General features: G+C 41.0%; 1 protein-coding gene across 1 annotated transcript; it reads right to left on the bottom strand.

Moving 5' to 3' along the window:
- Positions 1-1,368: 1,368 nt before the first annotated feature.
- Positions 1,369-7,483, bottom strand: LOC115924546. The gene is made up of 2 exons (XM_030986957.1): positions 7,416-7,483; positions 1,369-3,897 (listed from the first exon to the last, which is right to left on the bottom strand). Exon 2 carries the CDS (start codon positions 3,881-3,883, stop codon positions 1,427-1,429), a length of 2,457 nt encoding a protein of 818 aa, XP_030842817.1. The 5' UTR covers positions 3,884-3,897; positions 7,416-7,483; the 3' UTR covers positions 1,369-1,426.
- Positions 7,484-17,540: the final 10,057 nt, after the last annotated feature.

Below are 17,540 nucleotides of genomic sequence, written 5' to 3'. Positions count from 1 at the left end.
TCGATGAATCAATCAACAAACGAACCAATCAAACACGTATAAGTACGAACGATACATTTAGGCCTTCATCTTCCACATACATGTTTCTTCTCTCATTCAAGCTTTGTTTTGATACTGAAAAGTAAACAGAGAATTTGTATCATTTTACCTCACATTTATTTCGTTATACTCTTGGTTTCCTTGTCTCTGTTGTCTTACTATGTTAATTTTAGTTACATTTAATATGCACACCACATTATTAAAAAAATACACTATAAAACATTGCGTTTTTAATACTTTCAGTTCGACAAGTGCAGGCGGTGTCTTTTTTGACAACGGGCTGAAATACATTATAAAATAAGCAAAACACTTCAGCAATCATGAAGCCCAAAGAGGGTTTCGAGAGAATTATAGATACGCAATGTCCATTAAATTTGCTTTTATTTAATTATCCGTTGTACATTTTTTATTACATACAATACAAAACATCAGAATGATTATTTCCATTATTTTCTAATAACAATATACCATTTAATTGATGAGGTGAAATCGTTCGAAATCTGCTCAAAGTAATTCTCTCTTTTACCATTGAGAGGTGGTATTGCGGTGCTCCAATGTATGCACCGTCGCTCTGAGCTAAATCCCGTCCAATACATAGGCTGAGACTAAGGATTGCAATTGGTTTTAGAATATGTCTAGGCTTAGGGCTAGGTAAAGTGTCTGATTGAGGGTAGATGTTAAGAATTGATCGCGGAGAAGTCGCATGAGCATGTGTCGAACAATCAATATCGAAAATGTCAATACAAACTATATTGTTTGATACAGTTCGGTAAATCAAATAACAATATTTTTGGGATTCGAGGCAACTCCTCTAAATAATGTTATACATTTTGGACGATTTCGTCAGATTAAACAGAAACAACAATATACATTTATACCATCCTGATGAACTAGTTTAACAGACAGTAATATACGTTACTTTTGAGAAGTTTGAAGGCAAACAATTCAATTGAGATATGGCGTTGCAATTAGAGAGAAGCGTACAGATAAACATGCACCTCGCAAGAGACAAAGCACATTAATGATTAATCCTCTCCAAAAGGGATAGTGATGCATAAACTCGAGTGGAAAGGTATGATCGATTTCCTGGCAGAGAAGCCTGTTTGAGTCTCGTGTCTTTTTTGTAAAATATTCTTCTCGCTATTTAACTTTCGGATAATCAGACATTTGTTTATGGAAGAAAATGAATCAATGTAAAATAAGAGATAGGCAAATGAAACAACTGTTGATTATAAACAAAATAAAAAATCTTTTCTATGTACACACAAGTAAATGTATCCTTATGTCGTGGTTAGGAATAGTTCAGTGTACTCAATATAGTATAGGTAGTTTTTTCTTTCGTTTCCCCCTTTTTTTTCTTCTTCAAGCGACAGGTCAATGGACTTCTCTACAAAGAAGGCTGTGCTGGAGCGGGATCAAGAGGTGTATTCTGTCCTGCGCCAACACATTGACCAATGGCTGCGGAAGCACCGTATTGTGAGACGCGACAGCTGGCTGCAGAGCGCGCCAGGAAACTCAGGTAAGCACCCTTGTCTTGCCAGCAGGCAAGGTTCTTCCCGCACTCGGTGGACCATGTTTGCATGGTAGCAGCCAGTGGGTGTTCGCTGGCAGCTTGGGCGTGTCGAAGCCAGGGGCATGCAGCAGTCAGCTTGCCGAATATGCAAGACCCCATGGATTCCTGGAAGCTCTGGCACTGTGGGGCGCTGAGGGCCAGTTGGTCGGTGGCCGGAACTTCAGCAACGGGTCCGCACTGTCCGGCTTGCTGGTCGAACACACCGACTCCGTTGACCAGGCCTTGGCGCTTCCGTTGCCAGTTGGTCAAGTTGGCAATCTGACTGCAAGTGTCACAAACACGGTTTACACCGATGCCGGCTTGCTGGAGTTGACCCAAGAGATTGGTGAATGTGGTGTCACCCAGGAGTGCGCTGAAGAGGGCCATTTTGCTTTCCTCAACGTATCCGAGGACCACCTCGGCGTTTACAAGACCTCCTCGACGTTTCTTTGTAAGGAGACTACGGAGAGCATGTTCGGATGGCGTAAACCAAGAGAAGAGATGAACCTTTAGCGGGGCCTTTTGATATCGTTGGATCATACCTGGAAGATCACGAAGGACAGAAGAGGCAGGATCCTGACCGTGCGTCTCCATACCCGTGCGGAACGCGATGTTTACTGGAGTACGTCCGGTCGTTTGTCCATTCTTCGGTACATTGCAAGGATCGAGTGCTTGTTTCATTCCTGCATAGTCAAGAGCAAGCACAGCGAGATCTTTCTTTCCCGATATTCCGTTAGCACCCATGAATCCACCACAGAGATGTTTGTCCATGTACGTTTTGTCCAACGCAGCTGTTTCGGCCGGAGTCAGTGGAGCATCTGTAGCTTGTGCGAGAGGAGCAGGTGCAAAGGCAATATTGGGCTCATTTGGGGCACCGAGATTAGTTGATCCAGCGAAAGAACTTCCCATGCTCTGTCCTATTCCTTCAGTCCATGTGCTGGTTGAGCCTTGCGAAGATCCAGCTGTACCCTGGGAACCTACCCCTCCATTACCATTCAAGCCATTCGATCCTGCTGCTCCAGTAGTTCCGTTTGCTGTTCCGTTTGGGGCGGCTCCACTTGTGGCTGAGTTCGCTGCTCCATTTGGGGCGGCTCCGTTTGCTGTCCCATTGGTGGTACCATTGGTTCCTGAATTCGCTGCTCCATTTGGGGCGGCTCCGTTTGCTGCTCCAGTTGGTACTCCTCCTGTTGCCGCTCCATTGACTCCTATGTTTCCTCCTCCAGGTACATCTCCTGGGGATCCTCCTGCTCCACCTGCTCCACCTGCTCCTCCAATTGCTCCACCGGGTACTCCACCGGCTCCTCCAATCGCTCCACCGGGTACTCCACCGGCTCCTCCAATCGCTCCACCGGGTACTCCGTTTGATCCTCCGGTGGATCCTTGATTTCCCCTGTATGAAGATCCCCCATAGCTAACAGACCCTCCGGACCCTCCGGACCCTCCGGACCCTCCTGACCCACCAAGACCTCCTGTTGGATCATAAAATGAGGGACCAGCTGACCCGCCTCCCATTGAAGGCGGATATTGGCTACCTCCTAAACTGAATGATGTTCCAACACTTCCACTTCCACCTGCTCCTAGGCCTGCTCCCTCTGCTTCTTCACCTTGCATTTCGTCCCTTGCTTCAGCTGCTTCAGCTTCTTGTTCCTGGAGTTCCTCCAATGCTTCAGCCTCAGCTTCCGCTTCTTCTGCTTGTTGTTCATTCAACTCTTCTGCAGCCTCAGCTTCCTGTTCTGCCATTCCCTGAGCCTCTTCAGCCTCAGCTTCCTGTTCTGCCATTTCCTGAGCCGCTTCTGCATCCTGTTCGGCCATTTCCTGAGCCTCTTCTGCATCCCGTTCTGCCATTTCCTGAGCCGCTTCTGCATCCTGTTCTGCCATTTCCTGTGCTGCTTCTGCATCCTGTTCTGCCATTTCCTGTGCTGCTTCTGCATCTTGTTGTTGCATTCCCTGTGCGGCCCAGGCATCTGGCTGGTCACCTTCCGCCTGCTGCTCTTGCATTTGTTGTGCAGTTTCGGCCTGCTGCTCCTGCAATTCTTGTGCCCGTTCTTCTTCTTGTTCTCGCAACTCTTCTGCGGCTTCGGCATCTTGCTCTGCTTGCTCCGCCATTCGCTCTCGCATCTCCTGCGCAGCCTCGCGATCTTGGGGCGGCAGCCATTGATTTTTGGGGCGGAACTGTTGCTGCTGCCCCTGGCCGAGTCGCTTGATGGCTTGCCCTCTCCACCATGGTGCTTGGCAGGTGGCAGGGGCGATGGTCGCCACGAGAACAAAGGCAAGGACGATTGCCACTCGCATTTTGCTTGAAAGACCTGTAAGTTTACAGAAAAAATAGAAAAGATGGAAGGAGGAAATAATTACTAAGACAGCAACTGTAATGCAGATAGTAAGAGCGATAACACATAAATCAAAAGAGGGAAAGAATCAAAGCAAAATGATTAAAAAAAAACACCAGATGGAATCTAAAATAGATAAATGAAAAAGACCCCGAAAATTTAGATCTTTGTATATAATACCCAGTTCTTTCACTGGTGACGACCATTTAATAATTTGTTAACGATTAGTTGACGAGGCTCTAAAAATTCTACTTTATTGACTGAATGTCATATACAGTCAACCGCGCCTAAGGTTTTATCGATGCTCCTTGATCTAGAATCAGAAATGGCCTTAACATTGCATTATCGAAAGCGTAGGTATATTGTAGGCTTTCCATTTGGATAAACTGGCGATCTAGCCACACATTGATTTGCAGTCGTGCATGCGACCAATTTGGTGTCACTATGATTCGCAGCCAAAGGGGTCTTTCCCTGAGTAGCAGGTCCTTTACGACACATGGGGGTGTTCACAAAGACTAACATATTGCTCCGGTTGTCTCATTTTCGCTCGCTGGAATATTGCCAGCACAAACCACTGACCTCTACCTCCTGGATGGATCATCGCCCATTCCCATTCACTATACGTTACGTACTAAAAGGCTTTATTGTCTGACCGTTCATGAATATTCATGTTTTTGCTTACCTCGGCAAAATGTTTGCTTTTACTAAATGGAAAAATGACGGTGGGGGTTGGATGAAATGGACATAATGAACCAAGCAAAAGTGATATATGATAATTCATGCGTCTTATCCTTCGTGTGCTTGACCTATAATCTTAAAATCGCTTGGCAAACTGAGTCCAAAGTTCGACTTGTTTCACATGTGTATTATAGGCAATGACGAGCTTGCAACCTATTTTGATGAAATTACGGTGGATGAACTTTCAAAAGTCAATGGGACATGAGAGTTCCAATGAAAGAGCTAGTGATAACGTACGTCGGGGTGGATGTGCTTTTCGTTTACACAAAAAATGAATTTTTAACGATTTTGGGGGGTAAAATTCCATAGGCTAACATGTTAGGCTGCTGACTCTGACGATAAGGGGCGTTGTGAAATGAGACTAAACGGAGCGATATGGATTGACTTTAAGTTGGAATTAACTATGGCAGGCTGTTCATGCCAATGATCGCTATCACCAGTTACTGTTATTGGTCTCTCAAGGGACGTACAACTCATGTTCGCAATTTATTCACAAATCTACAGAATCTTTGATAATTCATTATTGAAGTAACAAAATCTAAAAATCATAATTGTGAGAGCAACTAGTGACTTGAGTGGCCTTTCATAGTTAAGTCCAACTTAAAGTTGATCTTAGTCTTTGTGAAACACCCCCATGGTCAGCATGGTCAGGGAACAATACGGTCAACCCCCTACACCGACTTAATTCCTTCCTTCAACCCGCGACCAAATGCTATATACTAACCCTAACCCTAAACCTAACCCGAAACTCATTTCAATCTCAACTCTACTGAACCCTATCTTTCACGAAATGAAGCCCAGAGCACATGTCACCTGAGCATATGCCTGCTTAACGCTCACAATTACCTGCAATTTCCTATTCATTTGGAATTCTGGATCTCATTTAAGAAGGGTTAGAATTGACGTAAACTTACATTTCTTATTTTGTTGCATTTATTTTCCTTCAAAAATGGAGTCAATGTCAGATCAAAAGGTATGTGATGTGCTTGAAGAGCTAGGCAATGGTCAAATATTTTTTTTCCTTTCTATTTACCCTTCCACAGAGTTTCTTTTTTAATTATCAACATAATCATTTTCACAAAAGATCGATACATGCACTATTCCATGACTTGTCATATAAATATTCAAACATTGAAATGTAACAAAACAACCTCGGCCGCACATACTAATACTAATAATACTTATACTAATTATACTAATAATAGCCTAATAGTCCACTCCAAGTTTTATTAAACCGAAACGGAAATTCTTTTTGCCCAATTGATCGTGAGCCCGGCAGCCACTGAGCAGCGCCAGATCGACGTTGCTCTATACCTTATTGTTGAACGCCAAACAAGGTAGCAACAACTCCCATCTTTTAACGTCTTTTGGTACGAACCCACGACCTCCCGGTTGTGAGGCGGCCGCTCTACTGACTGAGCCAACACTCCGGTATACATATAATGATATTAAAACTTGACAAAATATAATTGTACACCAATTCTTTAACATTGATAAACTAGCAGACTCAACAAAGACACTCAGAAACATTTAGTAAAATAAAACTATTTTTTCACGAAATTATTTTCTTTAAGATTTGTTTTTGCTATACATATATATTTCCATATCATAATAAGTTTTAACAGCTGACATAACTTTCATCATAACACGATCGGAAAAACTTTTGAGATATCAACTCAAGGGTATACCCCATCGCATATCCATATTTATCATCATTCTGATTATTTGATTGTGTAATACGTTATATGTTATGTTCACACAGTGAAGAAGGTGATGGGCAAGGCGGTTGAAATTGCCTGATAGGTTTGTTGTTCTTCTTCTTAAAAATATATGCGTTCGAGTTTTAAGTTTATTCATAGATCCGAAACTGGTTTAATGCAATGAGGAAATGGAAAATAATATGTCTAATTCAGACGAACAGACATTGATGTGTTAATTTATTGAATTAAAAACGGTACACATCGCTTAAAAAACCCTATCCGTGGTATTTCTTTCAAAAATATAAAATGATATGAGAAATGAGTACACCAAGCTATGTTTTTTCGGTTATTAATCATATAACTTTAAATTAGAAAATGAGAAACTACAATTTATAATCAGCATGAAACCTATTACAAACTATATTTTGATGTTAGCATTTCAAATTAGACGTAAACATATGCTGAATGAAATGCAGTTCAGATTGTTGCCTATTTAAATAATTAAGGAAAACAAGAACACTTTAAAATATACAAAAACTGTACAAAATCCAACATATTATTAATAATAAACTATGCCTCAAGGCTTGTTGAGTAGCGGTAAGCCGCCGCAAAAAAGCCTCCCTGGATGTTTTTGTTACGGGCAAAAGGAATAGCAACTGCGCCCAAAAAAGGATTTGCTCGTACAATGTATTTACCACTGAGTACTACGTTATACGTTTCAGAAATATGAAGCGTTTACATTTTACGTCATTAAAATCAAAATAATATTTAAAAAACGTCGCGGGTTTGCAACATTATATCTGAAAGAGGCGTAAGGGTCGTGTCATTTCGAAAAGTTATGATAATTTTCGTAGTACTCTGACGGTTATGTTTTCTTTTCCGAATTCCTCTCGATTAAAAAAAAAAATCCAAAGTTGATAGATGTACAAGTTTCGCGATAACTTGTTTTTGGCTGAAATGAAACATTACAATTAAGAGGGCGAGAAAATTTAGTGAAACAAATATAAAATAGGCTATTATCATGCATCAACACAAAGTACACAAATGTTCACTTACCTCTAACTTGAGGAGAAGAGATAAAAACGAAGTTCAGGTTAAGAGAAAAACCAAAGAGAACCCTCTGAATCGACAGAGGAACAGCGAAATAGGAAGATTGTTTAGCCCCTGCTATTTATATTCATGTCAGTATCATCCTCCCCCATCTCATCAGCCCCTTCCCCTTATCAGGGGGCCCACGCAAGAGAAGTTGAACGATCTCAAGGTGAAATGGCGCGGTTGGCTGAACCAGTTGATTGACGTAAAGGTGCGTCACCGCTCCATCCCGACATGCATCTATAGGCCTGTTTTCATCAGCTCGAGATTGCCAAATATCCCGTTATTTGAACTATCCCCATCGCAAATTATCCAGTTAATTTTGCGTCTTCATCAGCCCGATGTTGGAATTAGTGGGATATTTGGTCGAGATAATCATCCCAAAATTCCCCGCTATTTGTCCGGCGCGTTTTCATCAGACCGAAGACTCGCACTATGCGCGAACGCTGAGCAAAATATCTCGAGCTAATTTCCCGAGCTCGAGTTTCAAGTTTCGAGGTCAAGTCTCTAGCTGATGAAAACGCGATGAAGATGCGATTTGTAACTTCTGGACTATTTCCCAATTCAGAAATAGCGGGCCATTTGGCAATCTCGAGCTGATGAAACCATGCCTTATTTCTCAACTTCGGTCTTTTTTTTTCTTCTTTTGCTCTCAAATTTTCACGGCGAAGCCAATGAGATGACGAATTGGGGTAGATAATATTTTGAGCACCTCCCCTTCGTTTGTGAGAATTATGAACAGGTTGAACACACTTGAGCTTTATTCTGTTATCATAAGTTAAAAATCACCAATGATTTACTTCATGATGATTGTGTTTCATACGCATGAGTGCTGGTTAATTTTTCGGATTTGTGGTGTGTGACGGGGGGGGGGGCATATATAGGCACTTGATTTGAATGAAATAACAATACGTTGCATAGTTCCACGGTTCTTCCGAAATTATTGCTTCTCCACTAACCTAATTAGTGCAACTTTATCATTTTCATGGTTGATTTCGAAAAGAATATATTCTTGTTGTTCTTTCATCAATCTATTTTTCGTTGGGGGATAATTAAACATTATAGACTCTATACGTGGGCTTTATTTCGCACACGGGATAGAGTTGGCGTTTGAGAGTTGCATGGGGTCATAATTATGTGAGGTTTAGGGTTAGGTACAGTGTTGCGTTCGGGGTTGGAGTGAAGAATTCAGTTAGTGTAGGAAGTTCAGGCGGGGCAATTGTCCCATGAGCAAGTGACTTTTCAGGCCAACTTTGCCATAAGAGTACTATGGTAAATTTCCTTCACGCATCCATGCTTTATGACACTTACTTGGTATGCCCCAGAATTGGGCTGAACGTACTATAACGGTTTGTATCTTTCATCTCACATGATGATGATGATTTTTCTGAGTACTGCGGAAGCCGGGACTAAAACATGTGACCTAATAAGGCATCCCCAAAAGGTGACCTGGAGCGGCGAATCTTCAACTTCAACTTCAAGAGAGACTCTGAGAGAGAGAGAGAGAGAGGGGGGGGGGGGGAAGAGAGAGGGAGGGGGAGGAGAGAGAGAGAGAGAGAGAGAGAGAGAGAGAGAGAGAGAGAGAGAGAGAAGGGGGGGGGCTTTACTCTAGAACAAGAGAGAAAGACGGTAAGATAGAATGATACAGGTGAAATAATTGTTTAGATAGGTCCTATGTAATGGAGATAATCTATAATCTGATTTCTCTCTTTCCCTCTCTCTCTCTCTCTCTCTCTCTCTCTCTCTCACCAGAAACAGAGGGTAAGTGGGAGGGATACACAGAAAGAGATAGAGGGAGAGAGTAAGAAAGGGATAAAGAGTGTGTGTGAGAGAGAGAGAGAGAGAGAGAGAGTCTTTCGCTTGCACGATTCACAGAGGAAGTTCCGTATTCAAGGGCACTTAGTTGAAAAACAATTCAATAATTGCATGTCATATGTTCCCTCTTTGAATTTAAAGTTAAAAAATTACATTATCCATTTTGACTAATGCCATGACGAGTGAAAGGGAATGGGCGTGGAAAAAAATGATAAAAGCCGTACCAAATATATTGAATTAAAGCAAAAGTAGGAGTGTTTTTTTCTTCTTCTTCATTTTATTTTCCTTCCATTATCATGCAGTGACGGATCCGGGTCTCTCTGGCCGAGTGTGTGAAAGGGGGGGGGGGGGGGGGGAGGGGTCGGCTGCAAATCCGAAAATTCCTTGAATTGTCTCCCCCCCCCCCTCTCATATCCTCTCTCCTCTATTCTACTATCTGTTTATTCTCTTTTTCTCGACTCTTCCGCCTTTTCTCTTCCCTATCTTAATGTTGGCATACACAAGCTTGTTCCCCCATTCTTATTTTTTCTCTCTCTTTCTGTCTCCTTCTCTCTGTTTATTTTCCTCTTTCGACTCTTCCGCCTATCCTCAAGTTTCTTTGTCCAAGGGTTTTACCTCCCTTCCTCCTTCTCTCCCTATACTCTCTTTTTACTCTCCACTTTCGACGTTGACGCCTTTCCTCTTTCTATCTATAGGTTTCCATACACGAAATTTTACCTCCATTTCTCGTTTTCACCCTCTTTCTTTGGCGCCTTGAAACACAAGGAGTGTTGAAATTCACCTTATTATCATCACTATTATAGTTACTTATCATATCTCTCTCCTATACTCTGCTTATCCACATTTTTTCATGAATTAAGTTCCCTCTTCCCTTTTCACAAAGAAACTTGTACAACCTCTTCCACCTTCCCTTTCACTCCCCTTTCTCTAACTCTCTGTTTATTCTCCTCTTTCAAATCTTCTGTCTTTCCCACAGTTTCTCTGTCTAAGGGTTTCCATAAACGAGCTTTATGTTTACCTCCCTCTCTTGTTCCCTCCCTCTTTCTCTCTACCCTTTGCTTAGTTCTGTTTTTTAAGACTCTTCCGTCTTTCCTTTTCTTTGTATTAACGTTTTCAAACACAAGCTTTTACCACACTCCTTCTTCCTTTTTTTTTTCTCTCTCTCTCTTTCTCCCTCCCTCCCTCCCTCTCGTCAACTCTCTGTAACAAGTTTCTCTGTCCAAGGGTTTTCATTCCTCCCTCGTTCTCTCTCTCTCTTTCTCTCTACTCCCTTCTGGGGGTCCTGGGTTCGAAAGCAAGTCGATGCACTAGAGCCCTTTGGTAAGACATTAATCTTCATTCACAATTCCCTTGGAGTCCGTTGGTCCCTGACTGCTTACCTTACAAGCATACACATGCTTTCTTAGCAGTCAGGTAAAACAAACCATCAAACCAAAACCAAATTTTTTCCACTCTTCCTTCTTTCCTTTTTCTCTGTCTTAGACTTTTCAAACAGAAGCTCGTACATCATTCTTTGCCCCTATCTCTCTCTCCCCCCCTCTCTCTCTCTCTCTCTCTCTCTCTCCCTCTCTCTCTCTCTCTCTCTCTCTCTCTCTCGCTCTCTCTCCCTCTCTCCTACTCTCCTCTTTCGACTCTTTCCCCGCTCTCCTCACGTTTCTCTGTCCAAGGGTTTCCATGCACGAGCTTGTACCTTTCATCCGGAGGCAGAGATACGATTTCACGAAGAGATGGAATCTTGCGGGTCTTACGAACAACCTACTGCATCACTCAACTAAGATATTTGTTGCCATGACGACGAAGCAAACTTCCCGCCAAAACAGTGTATCATCGTCAAAGCGATAATGCACATGTTTGTTTTGGCAGATTTGGAGAAGGCTATCGATTCTCACTTCAGATTATGGCCTCAATATTTGTGAATGTCACTATATTAAACCTGCAACAGAAATGTCGCTGTTAACAACAACAACAACAACAACTTCAACAACAACATCAACAAGAACAACAACAAAAACAAAAACAAGAGTACATAATTATTATAGTAAGAATATATTTTTTCCACATAATCTTTCAGAATATTTCCATTTAACATTTAGATGCCGATTTCTCATTAATGTCGAAAACATGACATAAAATTCTAGGATAATGATTGGGGGAGGGGGGGGGGGGCTGAACAAATCACAATATATACTAGTCCCTTGGAAATTAGTAAGTTAATAACGAGCAAATTGTCCAGTCTTCTTTGTTCTTCCAATATTGCGTTAAATGTTCAATAGAGTGTAAAAACTCTTTGTTTATGTAGTTTGTTATTATGTTTATATAATCAAAAAGCCATTGTATACCTGACAATGAACTGGCTGCATTTCTTTATGAAATTATCTCTACACCAGAGAGCTTCAGCAAATGGAATCAGTGAAACCCATAGTTGTTTATAATAAGTTTGATTTTTTTTTGGCAATTACTATTTCTTGAATTTTAAACTAGGCCTATTCCTCGGTGTGTTCCTTCATTCTAACTTTAGAAGCCGATTGCATATTTTCTACCCAAACTGAAGCCAGGCCAACTCACAATGTGGCGAAGCACATAATGGGATCGAAGTACAAGAGATTAAAAACGGGAGCTTGAATTGAGGGACTTTTCGAGAGAGATTATTCTTTAAAAGTCAATTGTACTTTTCCTACCTCGAATTGAATTTGGGTCAACTTTGAGACTGAAGGAGTAGTAATGTACTCAAGGGCATACTATATGAAATTTAAACAAAAACTGGGAGCAAATAAGATTTAGCATATGTCACAACACGCACCGCTTTCGCCCTTTCTGCATTATATTCAGGAAAGGGGGAGGTTGGTTCAAAATAAGCAAAGTGTCCAGTGGGATGGGGTGGATTGATAATTTGATATATTCAGTGGAGGGGGCGTTTAAGGTAAGCAAAGTGCCCGACGGGGTGGTAGGGGTGATTATTTTTTTCGGGGGGGGGGAGGGGAGTAAGTGTTTACTGCCACGATATGCCTTTAAGGGCGATGGCGTATTACAAGAATTGTAGGGGCTAGAGTTCCCTGACATTGTGATCGGCGGGTCCTAAGCAATTTGAAAATACTTTTGACCCTAATACCCAGTTCAGAATGCCACATTGACTCCAGAAGGAACCCAGATGGAGATGTTCTTGGTTTTTTCTTCTTCTCGGTAACATGATATTTTGTTCGATCTACTGTCCTCGTGTAGGTCTCGTCTGTACCGTATGTGTGTATCTACATGTGTGTGTGTGTGTGTGTGTGCGTGTGTGTGTGTTTTTTTTCCCTTCCACAGGAATCCTTTATCAAATAGTATCATTCACATTATTATGTATACAAGAATTTATTTTTACATGCAGAATTTCAAAATAATATTCCTGGCCGATCAAAATATGATAAGAAAATACAGTTATAGATATCAGTTACAAATTGAAGTTCCCTTTTTTTAAATATATATCACAGATTTAGTTGGCAAAATGATTTTAGAAGAAATAAACAATCAGAAACACAAGTAACCACTTTTTCATAAATTTCTGTTCTTTCAGATTTCTTTTATATACTTTTCCATGATATAATAACACTGATATTATGTTTTCAAAAACTGGCAAACACTGTTTGCATTTCGCTGCAAAAAATTCTTTCCTGACTATAATCATAATACAGTTGAGGGCACTGTTATTATTACCGTGAAACCCAAACAACTTATTTTGATTTATTACGGGACAACCAGTACTCAAGTTTAGACCATATTTCGTTTGTATGAATACAGTAACAACATATATGTATACTCGTTTCTACACTGTTATTACAGAATGTACATGAGTTATCTGTAACTAATTTAAATCTTAACAAAGCACCTTTCATATAAAGAATTATATTCAGTAACTTGAACTGAAACCACCTCATGTTAACATCGACAATTGAATTAAAGGGAAGAAGATAATACGAACTCCATACAATATTGCCAAGGTCAAACTCCTGTTTCCACTTAGTAAGACTTTTACATTCCTTTATCTTATGCTTCAATAAAGAACGGTATGTGCACAACCTTTTTCACTTTTATTATTAATAATAATGCTTCCGGGGTGTTACACGCAGGTTCAATGACCTTTGGTATGAAAACCAAAGTGTGTGTTATAGTGTATTTTTTACAGACGTGTAAAAAAAAAAATTAAAAAAAAAAAAAAAAAATCAAAAAATCAATCAGAATCAATATTTAATCTTGGGAACGACCTTAAATGTCACTATCTTAAAGACGTAACTGAGGTTTTCGAACCGGGGTCCGCCTGAGTCAGTTGTAGGCGAGGACAGAGAGCTGACCAAAAAGGAACGTCACACCTTTTTTTTTGGAGGGGGGGGGGGGTTGGGAGGGGAGGGGGAGGTAAGCCCCAAACCCTCCTCTTGCACCGCTACTGGAAGAAAAAAAATGGTTCTAAATGCAGCGGATTTGGATGTGGAATCTTCCAATCGCATAATGAGTCATACTTGCTCCCTTGTCTGATAGGGGTCAATTCGAACGTCATTCTCTTGGGAGAGGAGCTTTGTTTGCGAAAATTTAATTTCAAGGGCTCGTGCCAACGTGACTCCACCAGAAAGGCGATTTTAAGTTTCCGGTGCTCTTTCCTGATCATGAATTTGATGATGACAGCTAGGTCTGAAAGCCATCGATATTATGTTTTAGCTTTAATGTCTATGTTGTTGTGTTGTATGTTTCTTCTCCATTGATCGTTCACAAATTTTGGATGAATATTTTTCATTGCCCACAAAACGTTAAAAACCTCCATGCTTTAAGATTGTATTCACATATTTTTTTCATTATTTGTTTTTACATTGTACATGAATTCACAACACAATAAACGGTCTTTTCAAACACTTTTCTAAATTCCTATAAGCAAAAAAATGCAATCGATAACATCGTTCCTGAATTTCGATCACGCTATTTGGTGAGGGCCCGGCCACCTCGAAGCCGACATAGCACCGATAGCAGACCAAACAAAAGTTACATCCCCAACTGCTAAATTATCGGTAATTTTGGAGTCGGTTTGTCGGTGTGAATGGCTGTACACGATGTTACTTTTTAGAATCCCCGGTCAAAGTTTAATTGACTCGAATTTGCGAAAGTAAAGTTTTCTCTCAGCTGCCTTACGGAGAAAAAAAAAAACGAAACCCACTTTTCGAACTGCGGGTGCCCTTGACTAGTCCTTTGGAACAGAAAGTAAAAAAGTGATGACTTCGATTTCATCCCCCAGCGTAGCTAAAGGGTGGTAGCAGGGAGGGGGAATATTGCCCTGGCCTTAACTATTTTTTTTGAGAATTTTGTACGGACTTTTTTTCACTACCTTGAAAAATGTCTGGGCAATTTCCAAATCTAAAACATAAACCTTTTCTTCCGTATACATTTTTTAAGTTTTAGCTTCGACTGCCCCTGCCCCTTTTCTCGATTGTTAAGTGAAAGAACTGGCTACGCCATATTGATGTTGTCAGCATGTGTTTAGACCAAACCGCACGTTTTCAGAGAAACGTGAATATATGTTATGCAGTCCCTGTTGCAACAAATGCAACACAAAGGACTGGACTACTGCAAGACACGATCTTGCTTTGCGTGAATATTCCGTACCTTGATCAATGCTTTTTCCCGCTTTATAAAAATAAAGCTTCCAGAAAAATTGAGATATGATGAGCGAGTCCAGGCGACAAAAGATGAACGGACTTTCTGGAGGAGAGTGTAAATGGTTTCCGCGCGCATCGAACAGGAGAGCAATGATGATGGATAAACCTTGGAAGCCTCTGTCGTCGTTCCTCGTTCTCCTGCTCATATCCGTGGTCGTCGATCTCCCTTCATATGCCGACGCCAAGGATGTGCGACCACCGACACCTACCGACGCGTACCTGGCGAGTTTCTTCGAACCGAGTTCGTCGGACACGGAGGTGATGGACGACGACGACGTCGATGCGGCGGCTACGGATGCGAGGACGATGACGACAACACCTAGGGGTAACTTGAGCGGACGAGACGGTATCGTTGATCTTGTCGAACAGCTAGCTGAAGGTGATGTATTGCCAATAATTATTTCCTCTAAATTGCATTTGGAAATTCAAATCAGACGGATGCTAAAAGTACATATCTACCCCAATATCATAATATGTATGCGATTTTCGGTTTTTACAATCCGAATGACTAAGGTAAGAAATTTCGGAAAACTACAAATACGTGAAGAAGAAAAAGAGAGAGGGGGAGGGAAAAGGAGGTAGCTAGGAGAGAGAGAGAGAGAGAGAGAGAGAGAGGGGGGGGGGAGAGAAGGGGGGGGAATGATGACAGGTAGATTATGCAAATTGTAAAATGACTATTATAAGGGCTGTCCACAGTTGTAGCCGCAACATATGGTGACATCATGAAACGGAGGGTCCAAAGTGATATACGCATGTATTAGACTTCGATTTCGAATTACTAAGTCTATCGGATAGGATGCAAAAACTTAGATCCTACGATTATCTTGAAATCATATAGCCTACTTTGTTTTTCAGTATTATTTTTTGTTTTATTTATTTTATTTTTCTTCATGTTTTTTCCAAAGTTGCAAACTAATAACAACATAATAATCATGATAATGATTAATACATCATCAACGTAAAATACTTATATTATATTACTAACATGAAGTAATCACGAAGGATTGCCACATTCACTAGAGTGAGTTAATGTCACGTACACAAAGCACGAGCCTTATCCCCTTTCCAAATGTTCGGCCAAAGAGGCGCGTGATGATGGGATAAATATTTGTCCTTGTTCGCTTGTGATAGATTTTTGATTGCAAAAACAACTAGAAGTCATGAATCGTGTCTGGTGCTTATCATTCTCCAACGCTTGCACACCCCCCCCCCCCCCCCCCCCTCTCTCTCTCTCTCTCTCCCTCTCTCTACTTCTATTCCAATTATTTCTCTCGCTATTCTTGCATTGTTTCAATGTTTCTATGGACACTGATGTACTGATGTTATAGTTAGAAATTCCTTTTATCTTGTTCATTCATTTCCTCTTTTCTTTCTTCTCCGACCTATCTTCATATCGCCCCCTATCTCTCTCCCCTCTCTCTCTCCCCTCTCCCTCGCTCTGTTTCTCTCTGTCCCCCCTCTCTCTCTTTCTCTATCATGCTGTTCCATTATACCCCTTTTCCCTTTCAATTCTTTCTCTTCCACCGACCACCCCCTCTCTCTGCCTCTCTTTGTGTATATGCCTCTCTCTCCCACGTCTATATTCTTCACCCGTTGGTAGAGGTTTAATGAAGGAGGTTGAGAGATGGGATGGGGAGGGGGGGGGGGGGGGCTCATGGACCACTCCTGTTTACCATCATCAACAGCATCGGTTGTGATAACGCAAAATAATAATGCTCATAATTCATTACACGGGTTTTTTTTTCCAGCGTTGGGTCCACTTTAATACGTCGTACCAATACTATACAGATAGTAATGCTCATAATTCATTACACACTTTTTTTTCTCCCAGCGTTGGGTCAACTTTAATATGTCGTACCAATACTATACAGATAGAGAATAGTTGCACCATACATACTCGGGTAAGCTGTTCATGAAAGAAACCAATATACTACAAAAGACAAAAATATTCGTAGCTCAGTCACTCCAACGAGAGACCGACAAGAGACCGACTATACATTCCGAGCAGAACAATAATCTGTGACCCCTTTTCATTCGATTCATGTCAGTTTATAGAAGAAGAAAAAAAAGTTGCTTTTCAAATGCCTTAAAATTTGAAAAGTGAAAAGAAAAAGCTGTGAACTGTGGTCCAAATTTTCATGCCACATGTGTGCTGAGTCCCACTTACATATTTCTGTGTGCAGTGCGTGCGAACTTCAGCAATATTCCATACATTTCTAAGCATTTTGATGATCTCAATACCAATTTCTATGTACCTCATACTCAACCGTCCCCGCATTACCACCAGGCTTTATTTTACACTGTAATCGATATATGACACAAACTTAACTTTATCTTTATTACAATCCATATATGCCTACGTTCAAAGAGTGCATACAAAGTTTTGTGGTAAGTATCATTTTATTTTAATTCACTTCACAAGACCTTTACCAAAGAAAATACGTTGCCCCACATTGATGTAGATTGTATACTATGTACATAAGGCCTATATTCCGTTTACAATCTAAAATGAAATTGATATAGTTATGATGTATAAGACTGAAAGACAGAAAGGCAGAGTTCCCACTTAACCACTACAAAATGCATTCATCGTTAG

This window comes from Strongylocentrotus purpuratus, unplaced genomic scaffold (genome assembly GCF_000002235.5).
Source record: "Strongylocentrotus purpuratus isolate Spur 01 unplaced genomic scaffold, Spur_5.0 spur5_scaffold_16, whole genome shotgun sequence".
Lineage (NCBI taxonomy): Eukaryota > Metazoa > Echinodermata > Echinoidea > Camarodonta > Strongylocentrotidae > Strongylocentrotus > Strongylocentrotus purpuratus.
This window is presented reverse-complemented; position numbering and strand designations above follow the sequence as displayed.